At 58.1% G+C, this 24,571-nt stretch overlaps 2 protein-coding genes across 3 annotated transcripts; one reads left to right on the top strand and one right to left on the bottom strand.

The window, feature by feature from the left end:
* Positions 1–300: 300 nt before the first annotated feature.
* On the top strand, positions 301–8,073 carry INSYN1 (inhibitory synaptic factor 1). Of its 2 annotated transcripts, none has more exons than XM_059482313.1 (4): positions 301–438; positions 1,806–1,976; positions 2,511–3,027; positions 7,320–8,073. In XM_059482313.1, exons 3-4 carry the CDS (start codon positions 2,809–2,811, stop codon positions 7,953–7,955), a joined length of 855 nt encoding a protein of 284 aa, XP_059338296.1. In that variant the 5' UTR covers positions 301–438; positions 1,806–1,976; positions 2,511–2,808; the 3' UTR covers positions 7,956–8,073. The 2 variants fall into 2 exon arrangements, with proteins under 2 accessions (XP_059338296.1, XP_059338297.1); XM_059482314.1 differs by having other exon boundaries at positions 2,681–3,027.
* Positions 8,074–10,572: 2,499 nt separating this feature from the next.
* Positions 10,573–23,371, bottom strand: CD276 (CD276 molecule). Its single transcript, XM_059482248.1, has 8 exons — positions 23,346–23,371; positions 19,174–19,291; positions 17,335–17,685; positions 16,222–16,518; positions 14,377–14,517; positions 13,291–13,332; positions 12,442–12,477; positions 10,573–11,807 (listed from the first exon to the last, which is right to left on the bottom strand). Exons 2-8 carry the CDS (start codon positions 19,211–19,213, stop codon positions 11,785–11,787), a joined length of 930 nt encoding a protein of 309 aa, XP_059338231.1. The 5' UTR covers positions 19,214–19,291; positions 23,346–23,371; the 3' UTR covers positions 10,573–11,784.
* Positions 23,372–24,571: the final 1,200 nt, after the last annotated feature.

Genomic DNA, 24,571 nt, shown 5'->3' on the forward strand with positions numbered 1-24,571 from the left:
GCTCCATCCCGTTCCATCCCTGCTCCATCCCCGCTCCATCCCTGCTCCATTCCAGCTCCATTCCCGCTCCATCCCCTCTCCATCCCGTTCCATCCCGTTCCATCCCTGCTCCATCCCCGCTCCATTCCTGCTCCATTCCGTCTCCATCCCCTCTCCATCCCTGCTCCATTCTCTCTCCATTCTCACTCTTTCCCCTCTCCATCCCCTCTCCCTCCCCGCTCCGTTCCCGCTCCCGGTGCCTTTAATTCCCGGTTTCCCGGCGCAGGCCCGGCCCCTCCGGTGACACAGCAGCGCCGGCGCGGGGCCGGGCGGAGCGCGGCGAGGCTGCGGCCGGAGCGGGGCCGGGCCGGGCCCTCCGCCGCTCATGGCCCTGCCCGGGGCCCGCTCCGCCCGCCCGGAGCCCGGGGACAGCCCGGCCCTGAGCCCGCAGCGCCGCCGGTGCGTCCGGGGGGGCCCCGGGACAGGGCTCGGGGGGTGCGGGCGGGCGGCACCGCGGGGAGGCTCCGGGGCGTCCCGGGGGAGCGGGAGCGGGGATCGGAGCACCGGGGGAGGCTCCGCCCGCCCCGAGCGCGGGGACAGCCCGGCCCTGGCGAGCCCGCAGCGCCGCCGGAGCGTCCCGGGGGTCCCGGAGAGGGGAACCGGGGATGGAGAGGGGATGCGGGAATAGGGGAATGGGATGCGGGGATGGAGGATGCAGGGAGCGGGAAGCGGGAATGGAGGAAGCGGGGATGGAGGATTCGGGAACGGGGGATCGAGGAACCACGAACGGAGGATTCAGGAATAGGGGATGGAGGATGTGGGAACAGGGTATGGGGGATCCGGGGACGGAAGAACCGGGCATGGAGAATTCGGGAATAGGGAATGAAGGCTCCGGGGATGGAGGAAGCGGGGATGGAGGACGCGGGAATAGGGAATGGAGGAACCGTGAATGGAGGAACCGGGGATGGAGGATGCGGGAACCGGGGATGGAGGCTCGGGGAATGGAGGATGAGAGCGGCGGGGACAGACGCAGGGGGATGCGGGGAGCGGGAATGGGGAATCCGGGAAGACGGGATGGAGGATGAAAACGTCGGGGCTGGAGGATTCGGAGAGCGGGGCTGGCAGCTGCGGATACCGGCACCCTCCATTCCCGGAGCGCCGGAGGACGCGGGGATCGGGGCTGGGGAATGCCGGTATCGGGAATGGAGGTTGTACCGGGGATGTACCGGTACCGGGGAAGGGGAATGCCTCTATCGGGGCTGGGGGATGCCGGTATCGGGAATAGGGGATGCCGATACCGGGGCTGGGGGGTGCCGGTACTGGGGACGGGGGATGGCGGTACCGGGGACGGGGGATACCGAATGGAGGATGTACCGGGAATGTACCGGTACCGGAGCTGGGGAATGGCGCTGCCGGGGCTGGGAGATGCCGGTACAGAGGATGGGAGATGCCAATACGGGGAAAGGCGATACCGGTACCGGGGATGGGGATGCCGATACCGGGGATGGGTGATGTACCGGGAATGGGGGATGCCGGTACCGGGGATGGGGGATGCTGGTACCGGCGAGGGAAACGCGGCCCTAGCGGCTCCCCCTCTCCGTGCGCGCTCCCGAACCGGCTCCCCCGCCCCGCCCCGCTCCCCCCGCGCCGTTCCCGGTTCCCGGGGGGCACTCGGGGGCACGGCGCGTTCTCCCCCCGCCGCGGCCGGGGCGGGGCCGGGATCCGGAGGGGGGATGGCGGCGGGAAGGGCTCCGGGAGGGGCCCCGGGGCCGCTGCCACCCCCCCGTGGGGCTGTCCCCGCCGGTAACGTGTTCCCCCCGCGACAGCGAGCGGAGCAGAGCGGCCCCGGCCCCCGCGGAAAAGCCCTGAGGGAGGCGGGAGCCGGCGGCGAGGAGGAGGAGGAGGAGGAGGAGGGGGAGGAAGAGAGGGAAGGAGCCAGGGGAAAACAGGAGCGGGAAGAGCTCGGAGCGGAGCCCGGGAGCGGCCGGAGCGCGCCGGTGAGTGCGGAGTGTCCCCGCGTCCCCCGGGGTGTCCTGTCCGTGTCCCTCTGTCCCTGCGGGTCCCTCTGTCCCTGTGGGTGTCCCTATGTGTCCCTCTGTCCCTGCGTGTCCCTCTCCCTGTGTATGTCCCTCTGTCCCCCTGGATGTCCCTCTGTCCTTGCGTGTGTCCCTCTGTCCCCCTGGATGTCCCTCTGTCCCTGTGCGTGTCCCTCTGTCCCCCTGTGTGTGTCCCTGTCTCTCTGTCCCCCTGTCCCTGTGCGTGTCCCTCTGGGTGTCCCCCTGTCCCTGTGGGTGTCCCCCGTCCCTGTGCGTGTCCCTCTGTCCCTGTGCGTGTCCCGCTGTCCCTCTGGGTGTCCATCTCCCAGAGGCCCCACTGCCTGGGCGACACTGAGGGAGGCCACAGGGGGGGTGACATTCCAGCGACATTCCAGCGACATTCCCAGGCCCCATCCTGCCCCCCATAAACTGAGGGAAGGAGCGGCCAGAGCCCTTCCCAAGCATCTTCCCGGCCCTTGTCCCTCTGTCCCGCAGGAGGACAGCCGGACACCCCCGCAGCCAACACCGGACCCGCCGCCCCTCCTCGCCGACACCGCGCCTCCCTTTCCCGCTGGGATCCCGACAAACCCCCTCCTCTCCTCCTCCTCCTCCTCCTCCTCCTCCTGCTGCTCCTGCTCCGGCTGCCAGCAGCGGTGTCACCGCAGGGCCACCGGCGGAGCGTCCCCGCATGGTGCGGCCGTGAGCGGCGGCGTTAAGATGGTGAGAGCTGCCCGGGCCGGGCCGGGCGGGGAGCAGCGGCATGGACACCGGCCCGGCCGCCGCCTAGGGCACGATGGACTCGCGGAGCCGCCGGGATGCGCAGCGCACGGAGCGGCCCGGCCCCGGCACCGCCGGCACCGGCAGCACCGGCAGCACCGGCACCGGCACCGGCAGCGGCCCTAGCGAGGGCGAGGGAGAGCGGGAGCGCATCCGCGGCCGCATGAGGATGGTGATCGGGCAGCTCGAGGGCATCCTGAGGGAGCTCAAGGAGGTGGCCAAGGAGCTCCGCGAGGTGGGGAAACCCCGGGAGAACGCTGGGCACGAAAAGGGAAGGGGTTGGAGCGGGTTTGGCCGTTCCTGGCTCGGGATGGGGCAGCGGAGGGGCGGATTTCCCCGAGGGGGATTCCCTAAAGAGAGAAGGAAATTTGGAAGTCCCTGAGGTGGATTTGCAAAAGACAGGAAGAAATGTGGTTGTCCCTTTCCAAAAGAGAGGAGGAAATTCAGGTGTCTCTAGGCTGGCTTTCCAAAAGAAGAGGAGGAAATTTTGATCTCCCTGGGCTGGATTTCCAAAAGAGATGAGGAAATTCGGGTGTTCCTAGGCTGGATTTCCAAAAGAGAGAGGGAAATTTGGAAGTCCTTGAGGTGGTTTTCCAAAAGAGAGAAGGAAATTTGGGCGTCCCTGGACTGGATTTCCAAAAGAGAGGAGGAAATTTGAGTGTCAGAGAAGAGGAAATTTGGATGTCTCTGGGCTAGATTTCCAGAAGAGAGGAGGAAATTTGTGTCAGAGAGGAGGAAATATGGATGTCCCTTAGGTGGGTTTCCAAAAGGGAGGAGGAAATTTTGGTGTCCCTTTGGTGGATTTTCAAAAGAGAGAAGGAAATTCGGGAGTTCCTGAAGTGAATTTCCAAAAACAAGGAGGAAATTCGGACCTCCCTGGGCTGGATTTCCAAAAGAGAGGAGGAAATTTGGACATCCCCAAGATGGGTCTCCAAAAGAGAGGAGGAAATTTGGAAGTCGCTGGGCTGGATTTCCAAAAGAGAGGAGGAAATTCAGGCGTCTCTAGGCTGGCTTTCCAAAAAAGACGACGAAATTTGGGCATCTGGATTTCCAAAAGAGAGAAGGAAATTTGGAAGTCACTGAGGTGGATTTCCAAAATAAGAGAGGAAATTCAGGAGCTTCTGAAATGGATTTCCACAAAAAGGAAGAAATTAATATCTCCCTGGGCTGAATTTCCAGAAGAGAGGAGGAAATTTGAGTGTCAGAGAGGAGGAAATATGGATGTCCCTTAGGTGGATTTCCAAAAGAGAGAAGGAAATTTGGATCTCTCTGAGCTGGATTTCTAAAAAAGAGGAGGAAATTTGGGCATACCTGAGGTGGATTTCCAAAAAAAGGACGAAATTTGAGAGCTCCTGAGGTGGATTTCCAAAAGAGAGGAGGAAATTCACATCTCCTTGGGCTGGATTTCCAGAGGAGAGAAGAAAATTTTGGTGTCCCTGAGCTGGGTTTCCAAAAGTGAGGAGCAATTTCAGGCGTTCCTCATTGGTGGCTCCAAGCTGAGGTGGACTGAGGTTCCCTCAGGGCCACCAAAGTGTCCTGGATTTGTGACATTGGGGTGTCCCCATGGAGGATTTGGGAACGTCCATCCCAGCGTCCATCTCTGCTCAGGGCCACCAAAGTGTCTTGGCAGTTGTGACATTGCGGTGTCCCCATGGAGCCACCATGAAATCTTTGGAATGTCCCTGGCTGGTGGCTCCGAGCCGAAGTGGGATCATGGATTGAGGTCCCTCAGGGCCACCAAAGTGTCCTGAACTTGTGACATCCTGATTTTCCCGGTCTCCCTCCTTCCTTCCCATCCCTTTGTGTCCAGAATCATTCCCGGGCGTTCTGTGCTGGGGAAAATGATGATTAAAGTCCTTGGATGGAAAAGTCCTGTTCAAATCCCCCAAAAATTCCCATGGGAAGGGCCCATCCTGTCTGGAATTTCTGGAATGGGATCAAAGGTGTTCCCTCCCAGCCTTTTCCTTGGAAAAATCCTGTAGATGATTCTCCATGGGAATAAATCCCCTAATAATGCTGAGATCAATAGGAGACTAACTGGGAATGCTTGGGAAGGTACAGGGATTGTTATCCCAAAAATAACAGCTTTAGGAGAGAGTTGGGAATTATTTAGGAGCAGGTTTTGGGGAATTTTGGGAGCTGGATTTGGGCGATTTTGGTAATGGGTTTGGGGATTCTGGGGAGCTGTGATTTGGGGGATTTGGGAGCTGGGTTTGTGGGATGTTTGGAGCAGTTTTGGGGGGATTTTGGGAGCAGTTTTGGGGGGATTTTGGGAGCAGTTTTGGTGGGATTCAGGCCTGGATCTCTCCATCCCAGGCTCGGATTCACTTCCCAATTCTCTTCCCAATTCCCTGTGGGGATGGAGGGACCATCAGATCCCAACCTTTGATCCCATTGGATTTCAAACCCTTGATCCCATCAGATTCTACCCCTTTGATCCCATTGGATCCCATCCCTTGGATCCCACCAAATCCCATTGTTTGATGTCATTGGATCTCAAGCCCTTGATCCCATCAGACCCCATCCTTTGATCCATTGGATCTCAAACCATTAATCCTATCTGATCCCATCCCTAGAATCCCATCAGTTCCCTTCTTTTGATCCCATTGGATCCCATCCCTTGGATCCCATCAGATCCCAACTCTTTGGATCCCAACATCCCAACCCTCTGACCCCATCAGATCCCACCCTTGGATCACACCAGATACCACCCCTCTGATCCCAGCCCAAAATCCAGGATCTGGAGCCACCAATCCCAACCCCCAGCTTGGCCTACAGCCAAAATTCCCCAAATCCCATAAAAACAAGGATGGGGCTCCAGCTGTCCCACATCTGCCTGAGCTGGGTGGGAACATTTCAGATGGGATTTTATTTGGAATCTCCTGGGAATTCCCCCCAGTTCTTTGGGAACATCCCCAGGGATTCATCCCAAACCTCCTCCCTTTTTATATGGGGAAAACTCCCCTGCAATTCCCTGGGAGACAAATCCCACCAATTCCCTGGGAATATCTCCAGGGATTCATCCCAAACACCCTCATGTGCTTGGAGGGAATAATTTCCCCCAAATTCCCTCATCCTGAACCTCCTCCCCTGCTTGTGGGGGACAAATCCTTCCCAGTTTCCTGGGAATTTGTCCCATACAAGTAGGAAAGTGGGTTTGGGATGAATCCATGATGATGTTCCCAGGGAACTGGGAGAGGATTTTCCCCCCTACAAACAGGGGAGGACATTTGGGGTGAATCCCTGGGGATATTCCCAGAGAATTGGGGGGATTTTTTCCCCTATAAGCACATGACGAAGTTTGGGGTGAATCCATGGGGATGTTCCTGGAAAATCGGGGGGAATTTTCCCCCTCCAAGCTGGAAAAGCTCTGCCAGCCTTGGTGAGGGAGGAAAAGGGGGGGAGCAAATCCCAAATCCTTCTTTCCGTGTTAATCCCCCACGGGAGCCGAGTGTCACCGGGGGATTTAACCCCCGGCTTAAAATAGGGAATGATCCTAAAAATAGCCCGGAGTGACACTAATCCTGCGATGGGGACAGCCACAAGTGACACCAATCCCAGGAGGGGGACGGGATTGGGATTGGGATGGGGACAGGTGTGAATGGCATCAATCCCATGATGGGGACAGGATTGGGATGTGTCTGGAATGGGGACAGCCGTGATAGCAGTCCTGGGGTGGGGCTGGTATTGGGATGGGGATGAGGACAGCATTGGGATGGGGACAGGATTGGGATGGGGACAGGACTGGGATGGCAATGGCCATGAGTGGCACCAATAATGGCTGATTTGGATTGGGATTGGGATTGGGATTCACTTCCTGCTGTCCCTGCTCGATCCCAGTCCCTTCGGTGAGGCTGGGAAGGGACCTCAGGTGACAGAGACATGCTGGCCCTGTCCCACAGCTGAAATTCCCCTTGGGAACAGAGGGGATCCCATTCCAGCAGAACCATTTGGTAACGGGGTATTCCCAAAGATTCCCAGCCTCCTTCCCAAATTTTCCTTGTCCCAAAAATGAAGTGGTCAGAAGATACCTTTTTTTTTTACTCTCTTTCTCAAGTTTAGCCCTTCCTTTCCCAGAAAAGAAGAAAAAATAAAAGGAAAAGGGATCTGGAAAGGGAAAAAGGAGTTTTCCTGATTTCCAGGTTTCCCTGGAGATATTCCCAACAAGCTTCAAAGCCAAAGCTTGAGGGGGGGAGGGATCCCTCCATCCCTCCATCCCTCCATCCCTCCATCCCTCAATTCCTGGAAGTTTTGGGGTGGGAAAACAACACAGAAACCCAAGGGGAGGAGTTGGGACCCACCATCCATCCATCCATCCATCCATCCATCCATCCATCCATCCATCATCCATCCATCCATCCATCCATCCATCCATCCATCCATCCATCTATCCATCTATCCATCCATCCATCCATCATCCATCCATCCATCCATCCATCCATCCATCCATCCATCCATCCATCATCCATCCATCCATCCATCCATCCATCCATCCATCCATCCCTGTGTCCATCTCTCTCTCCACAGGTTGTGTCCCAGATTGACCGCCTGACGTCGGACTTCGCTCTGGACCTGGAGCCGGACGCTTGGACTCCGGCCACAGCCAGCAGCACATCCAGCAGTGACCGGGGCGGCGCCAGCCTCGAGCTGGGCCCGCTGGACTTCGCCGCCTCCGACATCCTCTCGGACAGCTGGGAATTCTGCTCCTTCCTGGACGCCTCCACACCCTCGGACCCCGGCGACTGCCCGGAGCCTCCGCGGCCGCCGCCGGCCCGGCTGATGAACGGGGGGGTCCCCATGGCCAACGGCCCCCGCGGGGGCGGCGGGACCCCGGATTCCTCCAGCGAGGAATGTTTTGGGAGCGCCACCGTTCCCAAGATCCCGGCCCAGCGGCCGGCGGGGACGCGGGAGCGCGTCCGCTTCAGTGACAAGGTGCTCTATCACGCCCTGTGCTGCGATGACGATGGTGACGCCGATGACAGCGCCGACATTCAGGACGATCCTGCCAGGAAGGGGCCTCGGGAGCAGCTCCCGAGGAACCCGGGCGTGATCCCAATCCGCAGGGCCACGAGGAACAGCAGCACCCAGACCGTGGCTGATAAGAGCACGCAGACGTTGCTGCCGTACGTCCCGGCCAGGCAGAGAATTCCCAACAAAAACTGAGCCCGGATCTGGGTTTGGAAAGGGTTTGGGGGAGGGGGAAAATCCCTGGGAAAGGGGCTGGAAAAGATCTATATATAAATATAAATATATATTTCAATAAATCCGTACTCCTCATAAACGCCGAGTGAGAAGGTGGCAACAAATATCCCGATATCGCCATATCCCGGTATCTCAATATCCTGATATTCCAATATCCTGACGGTTTTCCAGGCTCAGGGAATTTTAATTTTTTTTTTTCACTGGATCGAAGGAGCTCAGTAAATCATCCAGCATAGAGAAATCCCAACCATGACACAGATGTGCCAGGAGGTGCTGGCCTCCATTCTGGAGGGCAGGAATAGGACACAGATTGGAATGTGGGAATGCTGGAGGGGGTGGCAGGATCAGGGAGGGGGGAAATTCCCTTCTCTGGGATGTGTTATCCCTGTTTGGTTTAGGGAAAATCAGTGGGGTTGGACATTTCTGGCTGAGGGAAATTGGGAGGGCTCCAGGATGTCACTGGAATGTCAGTGGAATATCATTCCGAAATCCAAGAGGAACAACAAGGGGGGCACCAAAAACCCCAGGAATGAGGACCTGTCCTTGTGAACTCCTTCCCCCTGAATTCCGAACTTTTCCGGCAGAAATATCCCTGATCCCAAGTCCTGCATCCATCTGAAAAAAGTCCTGCTTTTCCTGAGCTCCCCAATCCTGCTTTTCCACATCCAAACACTGATTTTTCAGGGAAAGAAATCAGGTCCTGCTTGGAGACGAAGGAATCTGGAGCTCCAAATCCACCCTGGGCGTTTTTCCGAGGTATCCAAAGGGGTCGGAGCAGCAGCTGCTCCCAGGACAATGTTCCCGTGTCCTTCCCGCCGGCGCCTCATCCCACAGGGACACATTTCCATCCCAGAGCATTCCTGGCATGAGGCTTTTCCAAGGTTTTTCCGAGCCAAAAACGCCACCTCGGCTCCTGATGGTCAATCCGGGTGGAAAGAGCTGCATTCCCGAGCAGCTTTGGGGTGGGAAAGCAATGCAGAAATCCAAGGGGAGGAGCTGGGACTGACCATTCATCCATCCATCCATGGATTCATTCATGGATCCATCCATCCATCCATTCATCTATCAATTGATCCATCCATCCATGGATCTATTCATGGATCCATCCTTCCATTCATCACCCATCCATGGATCCATCCATCCATCATCCATCCCACCATCCCTCCATCCATCATCTATCCATCCATCCATCCGTGGATCCATCCATCCATCCATCCATCCATCCATCCATCCATCCATCCATCCATCCAGGTGTCCTCCCAGAGCCGGGACTGTGGGATATGTGGAATTCCTCTTGATCCGAGCAGGGTGAAACGAGCTTTTACCCCAAATGGTGCTGGATCTGACATTTTATTTTTTGGGACTGCTAGGGAGGTCCAGCATGGGAGCATCCTGGGGTCCCACAGGAATATCCCACACTCTGTCCCAAAGCCAGGGACGGACGCGGCGCTCCCAGGGAGCTCTATTGTCCCGGCTGCCTCCAGGACACCAGGCATGGGTGGGCAGAGCCTGGAGCGCTGTCCTGGCACAGACCGGGCTTGGCACATCCCCAGCTCCCGACAGGATCTGAGGGACAGGGACAATGACGAGGACATGGCTGGGAGAGCCTCACGGGCCGCGGTTGGCTATGGGAGGGGGAGGGGGGCCTGGCTGGCCTTGATGGCCCCACAGCTGGCCAAGATGGCCCCACAGCTGGCCCTGATGAACTGCAGTTGGCCCCAATGGCCCTGTGGCCAGCCAAGGTGGCCCCATTGCTGGCCCCAATGTCCCTAAGGCTGGCCCAGATGGCCCCACGGCCAGCCCTGAAGGCCCCACAGCTGGACAAGATGGCCCCACAGATGGCCACGATGGCCCTGCATTTGGCCAAGATGGCCCCACAGCCGGCCCCAATGTCCCCAAGGCCAGCCACTGATGGCCCCACAGCTGGCCACGATGGCCCTGTGGTGTCTTCCCACATGCCTTGGAAGCTCCTGGGCTCCAGGGATCACCAGGAATGGGCTAAGAGGGGATCCAAGGGCGTGGCCGTATGGGTGTGGCTGTAATGGGTGGAGTTGTTCATTCAGGCTGGAGATCAAATCCCAGGATGAAGCCACCATCCATCCCTCTCCATCCCAGCCTGAGGCCAGCAGGCTTCTCCTGGGCTGGATTTTGGGAATGTTCTCCCATTGGGATGCTGAGCTTGGGGAAGGACAACCAAAAACATTCCCCAGAGGGGATTCAGGAACGGGCTTAGGAAGGATCCCCTGGGAATTCCCACCCCATGAGGAAGGATCCCCTGGGAATTCCCATCCCATCAGGAAGAATCCCTGGGAATTCCCACCCCACAGGGAGGGATTCTCCAGGAATTCCCACCCCATCAGGAAGGATCCCCCAGGAATTCCCACCCCATGGGAAGGATCCCCTGGGAATTCCCGCCCCATCTTGGAAACGGGACTTAATTTAGGAGCCAGCTTGGTCATTCCTTTGGGATTTTCCTCCTTGTGCTGGAGCTCCAACAGGCCCTGGAAATCTTTTCCCCTGGGAATCCCAACCCTTACACTGTTCCCGGCCAAACCCTGTAGAGGACACGGAGCCAGGAGGGATTGACCAACACAGTCCCAGATTTATTTGTCAAGGCACGAGGAACCTTCCAGATCCCGGATTTTAAAGGATTCAACCCAAGGAGCCCTTGGGGACTTCCCGCGCTCCAGGACAGCAGCACTCGGGGTGTCCCCACTTCCCCAACAGCGCTGAGGGGACCCTGGATGCACCCAGAGCCCCCAGTCCCATGGGAATGACGAGCTGGGGATGTCCCCAGAGGTGTCCTCACAGCAGGACCTCACCCGGCCAGCGGGTGCCCCCTTACCAAAAACGCCCCGGGATCGTTCCCGGCGGGACAAACCCCTCCGGGATCCAGCGGATAAGGCCAGGATGAGTCCGGAGGGACTCAGGGAGCGGGAAAAGGAGCGTGGGCAAGGGGCTCCCGGAGCCCCCCGTGCCCCAGCCGCCATTCCCGAGGCTCCGAGCTCAGGAAGGGAGGGAAAAGGAGTGTGGGGAAAGGGCTCCCCGAGCCCCCCGTGATCCAGCCGCCATTCCCAAGGCTCCGGACTTGGGAAGAGCAGGAAAGGCGCCCGGGGCAGCACCAGAGCAGGGAAAGGGGAATGTCCCCTTGGGATGGACACACAGAGGGACACGGGGACACCAGGCAGATCCTCACCCGCCTTTCCCAGGAAGGACGGGAGGCGGGAACGGGAATGGCGTGGGGCAGGCGGCAGCTCTGGGTCCTCGCGGCTGGGGCACCCCGAGGGTGTCACTGCCCGGGGGTGTCACCACCCAGATGTGTCACCAGCTTGGAGGTGTCACTGCCCCACAGTTGTCACCAACCCAGGGGTGTCACTGCCTCGGGGATGTCACCGCTCCAGAGGTGTCACTGACCGGGGGGTGTCGCAGCCCCAGGGTTGTCACCATCCCAGGGGTGTCACTGCCCAGAGGGGGTGTCACTGGCCTGGAGGTGTCACCACTCCAGGGGTGTCACCGCCCCGGGGATGTGGCTGCCCGGGGGTGTCACCGGCTTGGAGGTGTCACCGCTCCGGGGGTGTGGCCGCCCCGGAGTTGTCGCCGGCCTGGAGGTGTCACCATGCCAGGGGTGTCACCACCAAGAGGTGCCACTGCCCCGGGATGTCACCACTCCAGGGGTGCCACCGGCCTGGAAGTGTCACCACCCCGAGGTTGTCACTGCCCCGGGGGTGTCGCCGTCCCGGGGGTGTCGCCGCTGGCTCGGGGACAGGCGGGCGGGGCTCCGGGGCTGCCGTCAATCGATCTCCTGCTCCCGACCTGGGCGGGGGAAAGGGAATTGAGGGGGAAAACATGGAACTGCCGGCACGGGGAAGGGAATTGATAAATCAACAGGTTAATGAACTAATGAATTCATAAATCAGTAATGAATTAATGGATTAACTGATTAGTGGATTAATGGATTAATAAATTATTAAATTAATAAATCAACGAATCAATGAATTGTTAAATTAATAAATTGATAAATTGATGCATTAACACATTAATGGATTAATGGGACCACAGCTTGGAAAACTCTGAATCCTTTTCCAGGCTGGGAAACTCTGGATCCTTTTCCAACACCAGCAATTCCCATCATCCCAGAAAATCCATGGAAACCCCAAAAAAACCCCAAATTCCTTCCAGGGTTGGGTGTGGGGAGGCTTTTCACCGCCCAGAGTGGCCAGGAAAAGGAGGGATGAGGGATGCAGGAGCCACCGGATGACAGGAAAACTGGAAAAAACTGGGAAAAGGGGAAATGGAAAACCATGATCTGGGAAAAGCTGATGGAAAACCCATGTGAAAATGAAAATAGGGAGGGGAAAATACCCCTTGAAACCTGACAAATGTTTCCTATGCAAATTTTAGGGAGAAAATGGGAATTATCCCGGATTTGCCAGAAATATCCACTCACCCTCTTGGCTCTCTGTGTTTTCCAGCAGCTGCAGAGCTGAGAAAAGAGAAAAACATCTTGTGGTCAATCCCATCCCATTCCCAAAGGAAACAGCCCCAAAATCCCATTTTTTGGGGGATAAACCCCAAAAGTGACCCCAATTCCCAATTTCCCTGCAGAATTCCCAGGGTTTGGTTCTGTGCCAGTGGATAAAGGGAATCCCCAGGAACACCACAGAGCTGCTGGATGATGGAAAATTATGGGATTGGGAGGTTTAATTTGGGAATTCTGACATTTTATTAAGGAATTGGGAGGTTTTATTAAGGAATTTCATCAATTTATTAAGGAATGGGGAGGTTTGATTTGGGAATTGGGAGATTTTATTAAGGAATTGGGAGGTTTTATTACAGAATTCTGTCATTTCATTAAGGAGATGGGAGATTTTATTAAGGAATGGGGAGATTTTATTAAGGAATTTGGAGGTTTTATTCAGGAATTAGGAGGTTTTATTAAGGAATTCTGTCATTTTATTAAGGAATTGGGAAGTTTTATTTGGGAATTTGGAGGCTTTATTCGGGAATTTGAAGGTTTTATTAAAGAATGGGGAGGCTTTATTTGGGAATTGGGAGATTTTATTAAGAAGTTGGGAGGTTTATTAAGGAACTGGGAGATTTTATTATGGAATTCTGTCATTTTATTAAGGAATTGGGAGGTTTGATTTGGGAATAGGGAGGTTTTATTATTGAATGGGGAGGTTTATTAAAGAATAGGGAGGTTTTATTTGGGAATGGGGAGGTTTATCCAGAATCAGGGGTGTCAGAAAATTGGGAATAGGGAAGGGGCCACCCCGAACCAGGATGGGGCACCCACCTGTCTTGGGCTCCTCCCCCTCCTCATCCCGCTCCTCTGGGCCTGGAAAACAAGGATCCCGAGGTGGGAACCCCATTCCTGGGATTCTGGGGGTGCCCCTTGGAGCATCCTGGCCTTTTCAGGGCACCGCATTCCCAAAAATCCCAACGGGAAAAGCCCCAGCTCTGAGGGACAGCGGTGGGTTTGGCACAGCTAAAAACCACCTGGAGAGGAATCCCTGGATCCCCCAAAATCTGGGATACCCCAAACTGGGAGGATCTTCCCTCCCTCCAGCACCCACCAGGACCCCAGGAAGTTCCCATCCCGTGCTGCTGTTCCTGGGAGCAAAATCCATGGGAAAATCCATGGAAAAAATGTCATTCCCAAGGGAAACTGGGACAAAAATCCAGGGAAAAAAGGAATTCCAAAGGGAAACTGGGAGCAAATCCATTGAAAAAAGACATGGAAAAAAGGTCATTCCCAATAGAAACTGGGAGCAAAATCCGTGGAAAAAAAAACATGGAAAAAAGATCATTCCCAAGGGAAACTGGGAGCAAAATCCATGAAAAAAAGGCATTCCCAAGGGAAACTGGGAGCAAAATTAATGGGAAAAATCCATGATAAAAAGGTCATTTCCAAGAGAAACTGGGAGCAAATCTATGGAAAAAAGGTCATTCTTGAGGGAAACTGGGGGCAAATCCATGGGAAAATGGTGATTCCCAATAGAAACTGGGAGTGAATCCATGAAAAAACCCATGGAAAAAAGGTCATTCCCAAGAGAAATGGGGAGCAAAATCCATGGAAAAAAAACATGGAAAAAGGCAATTCCCAAGGGAAACTGGAAACAAAATCCATGGACAAAACCCATGGTAAAAAGGTCATTCCTAAGGGTGGCAGAGCCATTCTGGGAGCTTTTTTGGGAACAAATCCCCTTTGGTGCAAACACCACCCCATAAAAACATGGAATATGACCCAAAAGGGGAGAAGGCATCAGAGATGTCGTGGCCATGGGAAAAGGGGACACACGTGGCAGTGCCACCCCCTCTGGTGTCCCTCTGGTGTCCCTCTGGTGCCATCTGTCCCCTTGCGGCCTTTCCCGGGATTCACCTGTGCGCTCCTCATCCTCCTGGCAGCTCTCCCGGATCTTCTGGTGGCACACGAAGGCCAGGACGCCCAGCAGGGCCACCACGCACACGGCCAGGGCCACTGTCACCCACAGGGCCACCGCCGGGAATGCCAGGGGCTGGCCTTGCGGGGAGGGATGGAAAAGGGCCTGGATCAGCACCTGGGAATGCCGGAGTCACCCCATAGCCAGGGTGACCCTATATCCAGGGTGATCCCATAATTAGGGCGACCCCACATCTGGAGTGATCCCATTTCCAGAGTGATCCCATAATTGGGGTGATCCCATACCCAGGGTGATCCCACATCCAGGGTAATCCCACATCCACGGTGACCCCATATCCAGGGTAATCCCACATCCAGGATGATCCCATATCCAGGATGATCCCACATCCAGGATGATCCCACATCCAGGGTGATCCCACATCCAGAGTGATCCCACATCCAGGGTGACCCCACATTCAGGATGATTCAGGGTGACCCTACATCCAGAGTGATCCCATATCCAGGATGGTTCAATATCCAGGATGACCCCATATCTGGGGTGATCCAACACCCAGGATACCCCAAAACCCAGGATGATCCAACATTTAGGGTGATCCCACATCCAGGATGGCCCAGGGTAACCCCACATCCAAGGTGATTCCACACCCAGGGTGACCCCACACCCACAATGATCCCACACCCAGGATGACCCAACACTGAGGGTGACCCCACATCCAGGCTGGATCACAATCCAGCCCCAGGAGCTGCTTCCTGGGGGCATGGAATGTCCCCATGGAAGACTTAAATGTCACCTGCTGCCACCCCCTGCCATGGCAGTGCCACTTCCCACTGTCCCAGGCTGCTCCAAGCCCTGTCCCACCTGGCCTGGGATGGGGATAGGGATCCAAGGACAGCCACAGCACTCTGGGAATGCCAGCCCAGCCAGGAATCCCTTCCCAACACCCATGCTCTGGGTGGCTTTGGGTGCCAGTGTCACCTCACCCAGCCCTCCTGGCTGGACTGGGTGACACTGCCATTCCTCCAGCAGCTCTGGGTGCCAGTGCCACCTCACCCGGCCCTCCTCGGTGCCACCCAGTCACCTTCCCCAGCCCGGCTGGGTGGCTTTGGGTGACAGTGTCACCACGGCCACCTCCCCCAATGTCTCCTGGGTGGCTCTGGATGCCAGTGTCACCTCCCCCAGCCCCTCTGGGTGGCTTTGGCTGCCACTGTCACCTCCCCCAGCCCCTCCTAGCTGACTCTGGGTGCCAGTGTCACCTCCCCAGCCTCTCCTACCTGGCTGTGCATGGCACTGTCATCTCCCTGAGCCCCTCCTAGCTGGCTCTGTGTGGCAGTGCCACCTCCCCCAGACCTCTTGGCAGACTCTGGGTGGCAGCGCCACATCTCCCAGCCCTCCTGGCTGGCTTTGGCTGCCACTACCACCTCCCCCAGCCCCTCCTGGCTGGCTTTGCATGACACTGCCACCTCCCCAGCCCTCCTGGCAGGCTCTGGGTGGCAGTGCCATATCCCACAGCCCCTTCTGACTAGCTTTGAGTGCCAGTGACACCATGGCCACCTCCCCCAGCCCCTCCTGGCTGGTTCTGTGTGGCAGTGCCACCTCCCCAGCCTCTCCTAGCTAGTGGCCAGCTAGTGGCTGGTGCGTGGCCAGGAGCCACCCACTCCTTGCAGGCTCTGTGTGGCAGTGTCCCCTCCCCAGCCCTCCTGGCTGTCTCTGTGTGCCACTATCCCCTCCCCAGCCCCTCTGGCTGTCTCTGTGTGGCAGTGCCCCATCCCCAGCCCCTCGTGGCAGTCTCTGTGTGGCACTGTCCCCCCCCAGCCCTGGCTCACCCGTGATGGTGACCGAGGCGTGGCCGTGCTGGCGCAGAGCGGCGTTGAGCACCAGGCACGAGTAGGTGACGTTGGGCTCCACCAGCACGCGCAGGACGCTGCGCACCTCGAAGAGCCCCTCCTCGTTGGCCACCTGCCACGTGGTGACGTTGGCAGTCAGGTTGGCACCCCGGCTGTCCTGCCACAGCACGCTGGCCTCGGGGTAGCCGCGGGACGCGTGGCACGTCACCTCGGCCACGTCGCCCGGCTTCAGGTCCTTGCTGGGCTCCAGGTGCACGCTGGGCTTGGAGTAGGGAGCTGTGGGGACAGGGGGGACAGCAGTGAGGATTGGGAACAGGAGCGGGGCCAGCTAGGATTCGGATGGGATCTTGCAGCTGCCAGGACTGGGATCTTCCAGTGCCAAGCCCATCCTCAGCTGAGGGTCACTGCCAGCTGAGGTGCCCCACAGCCAGGAGCCTCAGCAGGGCATGGATTGCACTGCCCAGGGAACATTTGGGGAGGTGCTGCAGGGGACAAGGAGGGACCAGAACAGGGATTGGGATGATGAGCTGGACCAGCCAAGATTGGGATCTTGCAGCTGCCAGGATTGGGATCATCCAGTGCTAAGCCCATCCTTGGCTGACGGTCACCATCAGCTGAGGTGGCCCCACATCCAGGAACCTCAGCAGGGCATGGATTGCACTGCCCAGGGAACATTTTGGGGATAAGGGGGGATTGATGTGAGGATTGGGATGGGGAGCTGGACCAGCCAGGATTGGGACAAGCTCTTCCAGCTGCTAAACCCATCCTCAGCTGAGGGTCACTGCTGCTCAAGGTGGCCCCTCAGCCATGAGCCTCAGCAGGGCAAGGATTGCACTGCCCAGGGAATATTTTGGGGACAAGGGGGGGACTGGAGTGAGGATTGGGATGGGGAGCTGGACCAGCCGGGATTGGAATGGGCTCTTCCAGCTGCCAGGATTGGGATCTTCCAGCTGCCAAATCCATCCTCAGCTGAGGGTCACCGCCAGCTGAGGTGGCCTCACAGCCAGGAACCTCATCAAGGCACAGATCCCACCACCCAAAGAACATTTCGGGGCGGCACAACCACCACTCCCCACCTCCAGGGTCCCTCACCTGCCACCTGCAGCGCCACGGCGGCGCTGTCGTAGTCGCGCACGCGCACGAAGCAGGTGAAGCTGCCCTCGTCGGCGATGCGCACGCGGCGCAGCAGCAGCGACACGTTGCCCCGCTGCAGCTGGTCGTAGAAGAGCGCCGTGCGGTTGGCGTAGCCCTGGCCCTGGTCCTGCAGCCGGTCCTGGCCCCCGGAGAACTCGTGCACCAGGCGCTTGGTGTCCGTCAGCTGCCAGATGAGGCTGAGCTCGGCCACGCTGAAGTTGGCCTCGGGAGAGAAGGAGCACAGCAGGGTGGCGTCCTGGCCAAACAGGGCCACCACGGGCTCCTCGGGCACCTGGATCTCCATGGCGCCTGCAGGAGGGGATGGGGACACGCTGTGACAGCTGCAGGAGAACCGCCTGGGTTCTGCTCCTGGGTGGGGTCTGAGAAAATTGAGGGATGCCCGTGGGAGGGACACGTGGGCAGGTGGTGTCTCAGGACTGTCCCCAGCTATGCCACCCTGATGGAAGGGGGACAGCTCCACATCCAGCACCTAACTGGGGCACCTTCGACTGCCAGGAGCACCCAAACATGGATAACACCCAAGTAAGTCCATGGGAGGGACACATGGACAAGTGGCATCTCAGGGCTGTCCCCAGCTATGCCACCTTGATGGAAGGGGGACAGTTCCACATCCAGCACCAAACTGGGGCACCTTCAGTGGCCAGGAGCTGCCAGAAGCTGCCATGGGCACCCAAATGTGGATAACACCAAAACAATGCTCATGGGAGGGACACATGGACAGGTGGCATCCCAGGATTGTCCCCAGCAATGCCACCCTGCTGGAAGGGGGACAATCCCAGACAAACCAGAGGCACCTTCAGCTGCCAGGAGCAGCCATGGGCACCCAAAAATGGATAACATCCAAGCAATGCCCATAGGAGGACATGCAGGCAGGTGGCATCTCAGGACTGTCCCCGCCATGCCACCCTGATGGAAGGGGGACAGTCCCAGACAAACCAGAGGCACCTTCAGCTACCAGGAGCTGCCATGGGCACCCAAACAAGGATAACACTCAAGCAACGCTCATGGGAGGGACACATGGACAGGTGGCATCTCAGGACTGTCCCCAGCAATGTCACCCTGCAGGAAGGGGTACAGTCCCACATCCAGCACCAGACTGGGGCACCTTCAGTTGCCAGGAGCAGCCATGGGCACCCAAACCTGCTCAGGGGAACAGAGCCTGGATTGTCCCCATGGGGACAGGATGGCTGGTGGCAGTGCTGGGGACATGATTCCCAGGGGGAGCCAGCCCTGGCCAGGCTGGCAGCGCTAGGTGGCACCAGTGCTCCAGCACGCTGCCAGCTGGGGTGGCACAGCACGATTCCAGCTCATCCCAGTGCCATGGCATGATTCCACCCCTATCCCAGTGCCGTGGCACGATTCCAGCTCATCCCAGTGCCATGGAATGATTCCAGCCCCATCCCAGTGCCTGGCACAATTCCAGCGCCATCCCAGTGCCATGGCACGATTCCAGCTCATCCCAGTGCCCTGGCACAATTCCAGCCCCATCCCAATAACAAAGGAAGGGATAACAATGAACACCAGGAGCCAGCCTGGCTGGAACTGTGGTGGCACTGCCAGCTGCTCTCCTGGGAACAGGGATCCGCCAGGACTGAGTGACCCCATGTTGGAAGGAGCTGTGCCCTGCCAGGGGGTGCCACCCGAGGCTGTCACCCCACGGAGCACCAATCCAGGAGAAACACCCAGTGGGAGATGCCAGCTCGGGGCACGGCTCTGTCGGGACAGCGGTGGCACTGGGGACATCTCTTGTGAGGTGGTGCCACCAGCCCCACTCACCTGCCAGGCCGAGTGCCAGGATGAGCAGCGGGATGGGCATCCTTGGCACGGGAAAAGCCGGGATGAGGGAGCAGGAGCGGGAATCCTGGTGGGGAGGATCTTCTCTGGGAACCAGGAGCTGGGGGAAAACACAAGGAAAGGCTGGGATGGTGCTGGGATGGAGGGACAGAGCGAGGGAAGGGAACAGGCTGGGGATCCCATGGCATTCCCAGGGATCCCACAGCATTCTCAGGGATCCCACAGCATTCTCAGGGATCCCATGGCATTCCCAAGGATCCCACGGCATTCCCAGGGATCCCACAGCATTCCCATGGATCCCACAGCATTCTCAGGGATCCCACAGCATTCTCAGGGATCCCATGGCATTCCCAAGGATCCCACAGCATTCCCAGTGATCCCACATCAGCCATTCCCATAGATCCCACTGCAGCCATTCCCAGGGATCCCAGGACAGCCATTCCTGGGGATTCCACTGCAGTCATTCCCAGGGATCCTGGGGATCCCACACCAACCATTCCTGGGGAGCACCACCCCATCAGACATCACAGGAAAGGGTTCAGCTTCAGCCTGGCACAGCCAGAGGGATTGCTGCATTCCCGGCACCAACAGAGCTGGTGAGTTGGCAGCAGCAGCTGCGCTCCAGGGAAGCCACGTGAGCCCCTTCCCTTCCCTTCCCTTCCCTTCCCTTCCCTTCCCTTCCCTTCCCTTCCCTTCCCTTCCCTTCCCTTCCCTTCCCTTCCCTTCCCTTCCCTTCCCTTCCCTTCCCTTCCCTTCCCTTCCCTTCCCTTCCCTTCCCTTCCCTTCCCTTCCCTTCCCTTCCCTTCCCTTCCCTTCCCTTCCCTTCCCTTCCCTTCCCTTCCCTTCCCTTCCCTTCCCTTCCCTTCCCTTCCCTTCCCTTCCCTTCCCTTCCCTTCCCTTCCCTTCCCTTCCCTTCCCTTCCCCAGCTGTTCCTGCATTGCCCCAGTCCTGTGCTCCAAGAGGAGCTCCCAGGGCCGGGATTTCGCTCCAAGCCCAACGGGAGCAGCTCCAAGGGACGGGGCTGCGGATTCCCGGCAGCTCCGGGGCAGCGAGGCTCAGCCCTGCCCGCAGGGAGGCAGGAAAGCTCCGGGATGGGTGCCAGGAGCAGGGGAAGGTGAGGGCAGAGTGCCCGGCCCCGCTGGATTCCCGAGGAGCCGCAGCGTGACCCGCGCTGCTCCCGCCGCAGGAACCAGCTCTGGGCAGCGGCGCCACTGTGTCCCCTCCCTGTCACCTCCCTGTGTCCCACTGTGTCCCCTCCCCGGGCCATGCCAACCCATCCCAGGGTCCCGCTGTGCCTGTGGGGTCACAGCACTGCCACATCTGTAGGGTCACAGCACTGTCCCTCCCTGGGCCATCCCGTCCCAGGGTCCCGCTGCGTCCTGTCCCTGTACCCTCTCTGTCCCCTGCCATCCCAGGGTCCCACTCGATCCCCTCTCTGTCCCATCCCATCCCAGGGTCTCGCTGTGTCCCCTCCATGTCCCCTCTCTGTCCCATCCCATCTCATCCCATCCCATCCCATCCCATCCCATCCCATCCCATCCCATCCCATCCCAGGGTCCCGTTGTGTCCCCTGCCTGTCCCCTCCCTGTCCCAGCCCATGCCAGGGTCCCCGTCCGGAGCCCCTGGCACTGGCACCACCACCCCTGTGGGACTGTGGCACTGCCACCTCTGTGGCTCCCACGGGGAAACTGAGGCACGAGGGGAAACTGAGGCACAAAGAGGGAAAAAGGTCCAGGGAATGGGGGAAACTGGGGCACAGGGAATGGGGGAAACTGAGGCACAAAGAGGAAACAGAGGTATGGGGGGAAACTGAGGTATTGGGGGAAACTGAGACCTATTTCTACCCCAAGATCTCTAAGAATGCTTCCCCTCTCCTTCCCTCCCGAGCACGATGGAAAACGACCAATCTAGGATTTTTCCCACCCTCTGTCCCAAACTTTTCCCAACCAAACCAATCCCAGACAGCTGTGAAGGAGGGAAAGGGCAATGGGGGAAGAGGGAAACCCTGACTCATCCCCCTTGGAACCCTCCTCTTCTCCTGGGGACATAACAAATCCTCTCTTCCCTACAGTTCCTGCCAGGGTGGCTCAGGAAGGTGACACCCGTGTCCCCAGCCCTCCTCCTGCTGCCACCACCGTGCTGTGACTCAGTTTCCCCAAGACCTCAAGTGGGGATAGAAGGAATCCCACAAAAACTTCCCTCCAGAAAGCCAAGGGATAACTAAATCCCCCAGAACCACACCTCACCCATTCCCTGTTTTTTTATAATCCCTAATTATCCCCCAGGTCCAGGGAGAAGTCCTGGCCTCCCACTGACCATTTGCAAGCCCCGAGGAATTTGTTAACCCTTTCAGTGCTTCAATCCTCCCCCGGGTGAGAGAAAGGAACAAGATGTTAAAGAACAACATGAAGTCACCAAAATGGATGAAAAAGAAGTCCCAGATGGGAGGGATGAGGATGTGCCTTAATTTTAGGATTAAAATCCTCTTGTAAAGTGTGGAGAAAAGATTCTTTTTCCTTATAACACATGAAACTATGGGGAGATGAAGGGTTCAAATTAATATTGAGAAAAGGCCTCCATACTAAAGTAAGCAGAAGTTTAAACAGAGAAAAAGAAAAGAGTGATGAGACCCTGTGGCCCCAGGAAGAAAATCTCTGTTCCCAGAGATGAAGATAATTTTAGATAGATAATGAGAACTTTTACCTTTAAACATCTTTAAAACAATGCTCCATAAGTGAGCACAACCCATAAACAAGCTGTGGGAAGGCTTGTAGGAAATAAGAGGGGCTTCAGAATAACAAATAATAAATTTGAGATAATAAATTTCCCCGGGCAGCTGCTATTTGTAAAAGAGCCACTAGAGAACTTGCAAAAAAGTCTCCATAACATCAACAAGGAAGACTTCTCTCCCTAAGTGAACTAAAGAAAGATCATTTTAGAAGCAGAAAACTAAATAAAAATGTAATTTTTGGGGTGCCTGGGTCAGCCCCCTCTGTCCCTCTCCTCAAGCCAAGAGCCAGGCTTTGCTCAGGACTATTTTTAGGTCCTGCTCAAGTTGTGGGCGTGCAGCAGCAATGCCTCACATGGGACTGTGGGGATGGGGTGTGGAAAGATGGGACACAGTCCCCAGATCCCATCAGGAGTTTGGGGTGGGGTGTTGGGGGCTAGGAAGGGATGAGGATTCAGGGTGACACCTGGCAGGAGGAAGGGAAGAGGATTTGGGGTGATACTGGGAGGAGGAAGGGATTTGGGGTGATACTGGGAGGAGGAAGGGATGAAGATTTGGGGTACAATACATGACAGGAGGAAGGCATACAGATTTGGGGTGCAATACTGGGAAGGAAGAAGGGATTTGGGGTGATACTGGGAAGGAGGAAGGGATGAAGAGTTGGGGTGCAATACTGGAAGGAGGAAGGGATGAAGAGTTGGGGTGCAATACGTGACAGAAGGAAGGGACAAAGATTTGGGGTGCAATACTGGGAAGGAGGAAGGGATGAGGAATTGGGGTGATACTGGAAGGAGGAAGAGATGAGGATTTAGGGTGTGATACCAGGAGGGAGGAATGGATGAGGATCTGGGGTGCAGTACTTGACAGAAGGAAGGGACAAGGATTTGGGGCGATCCTTGCCGGGAGGAAGGGATTGGAACTCGGGGTGATCCTTGCCGGGAGGAAGGGATTGGAACTCGGGGTGATCCTTGTCGGGAGGAAGGGATTGCGACTCGGGATGCCCCAGCGGGCCGGAGCAAGGCTGGGCGGGCTCTCCCTTGTCTCGGCGAGGGAAAAGGGGAACGAGCGCTTCCTCCCGGCACCGCCTTCAGCCCCGCATACCCAAGAGGGCGCTTCCAGCGGGATTCCCGAGCATCCCGGGGTGCCACCCACCCCTGCCTGCGCCTCGGGGACCAGGGGGACCCCCGAAGCCCCCCAACCCCCGCGGGGCTCCCCGAACCGCCCGGGGGAGCCCCATTCATTCGTCCCTCCCTCCTTCCTTCCCTCCCTCCTTTCTCCCCCGTCCGCCCGGAACCCCGCCCGGAGCCGAGCGCGGCCCGCGGGAGGGACAGCGGAGCGGGGCGGCCCCGCGGCTCCCCCGGGCTGGGCCGGCCCCGCTGCTGCCGCCCCGCGCCCCCCTCGAGCCCCCCGGAGCCCCCGCACTCACCGGGGCCGCGGCGGAGGCAGCGCGGGCGGCGGGCGGCGGCCCCGGCTCGATTGGCTGCGAGCGCTTCCTGCCGGGAACGGGCGGGAGGAGCCTGGAGCGGGACACCGAGCCAGGGATTGGGGAGCTGGGAGAGGGACACCGAGCCAGGGGATTGGGGAGCCGGGAGAGGGACACCGAGCCAGCGATTGGGGAGCCGGGAATGGGACACCGAGCCAGGGGATTGGGGAGCTGGGAGAGGGACACCGAGCCAGGGGATTGGGGAGCCGGGAATGGGACACGGAGCCAGGGGATTGGGGAGCCTGGAGTGGGGACTGGGGAGCCGGGAATGGCACATGGAGCCAGGGGATTGGGGAGCTGGGAGAGGGACACCGAGCCAGGGGATTGGGGAGCCTGGAATGGGACACCGAGCCAGGGGATTGGGGAGCCGGGAATGGGACACCGAGCCAGGGGATTGGGGAGCCGGGAATGGGACACCGAGCCAGGGGATTGGGGACCGGGAATGGGGATTGGGGAGCCTGGAGAGGGACACGGAGCCAGGGGATTGGGGAGCCGGGAATGGGACACCGAGCCAGGGGATTGGGGAGCCGGGAATGGGACACCAAGCCAGGGGATTGGGGAGCCGGGAATGGGACACCGAGCCAGGGGATTGGGGAGCCGGGAATGGGGATTGGGGAGCCTGGAGCGGGACACCGAGCCAGGGGATTGGGGAGCCTGGAGTGGGGACTGGGGAGCCAGGAATGGCACATGGAGCCAGGGACTGGGGAGCCGGGAGAGGGACACCGAGCCAGGGGATTGGGGAGCCGGGAATGGGACAGGGAGAGAGGAGATTGGGGAGTCTGGAATGGGACAGGGAGTGAGGGGATTGGGGAGCCAGGAATGGAGACTGGGGAACTGGGGAATGGGGAGCTTAGAGCCAAGCATTGGGGAGCTTGGAGAGGAGGATTGGGGATCTGGGATCTGGGGATTGGGGTGCCTGGGATTCTGAGATCTCAAAGTCAGGATGAGGTGCATGGAACTGGGGATTTTGGAGATGTCAAATTTGGGATTTTGGGGATCTCAGATTTGGGATGAGGAGATCTCAAAGTCAGGATGAAGTGCACGGAATATGGGATTTTGGTGATCTCAGCTTTGGGATGAGGTGTAGGGAACCAGGGATCTTGGAGATGTCATATTTGGGATGAGATACACAGAACCGGGGATTATGGAGATCTCAAATTCGGGTATTT

This window comes from Ammospiza nelsoni, chromosome 14, assembly GCF_027579445.1.
Source record: "Ammospiza nelsoni isolate bAmmNel1 chromosome 14, bAmmNel1.pri, whole genome shotgun sequence".
Taxonomy (NCBI): domain Eukaryota; kingdom Metazoa; phylum Chordata; class Aves; order Passeriformes; family Passerellidae; genus Ammospiza; species Ammospiza nelsoni.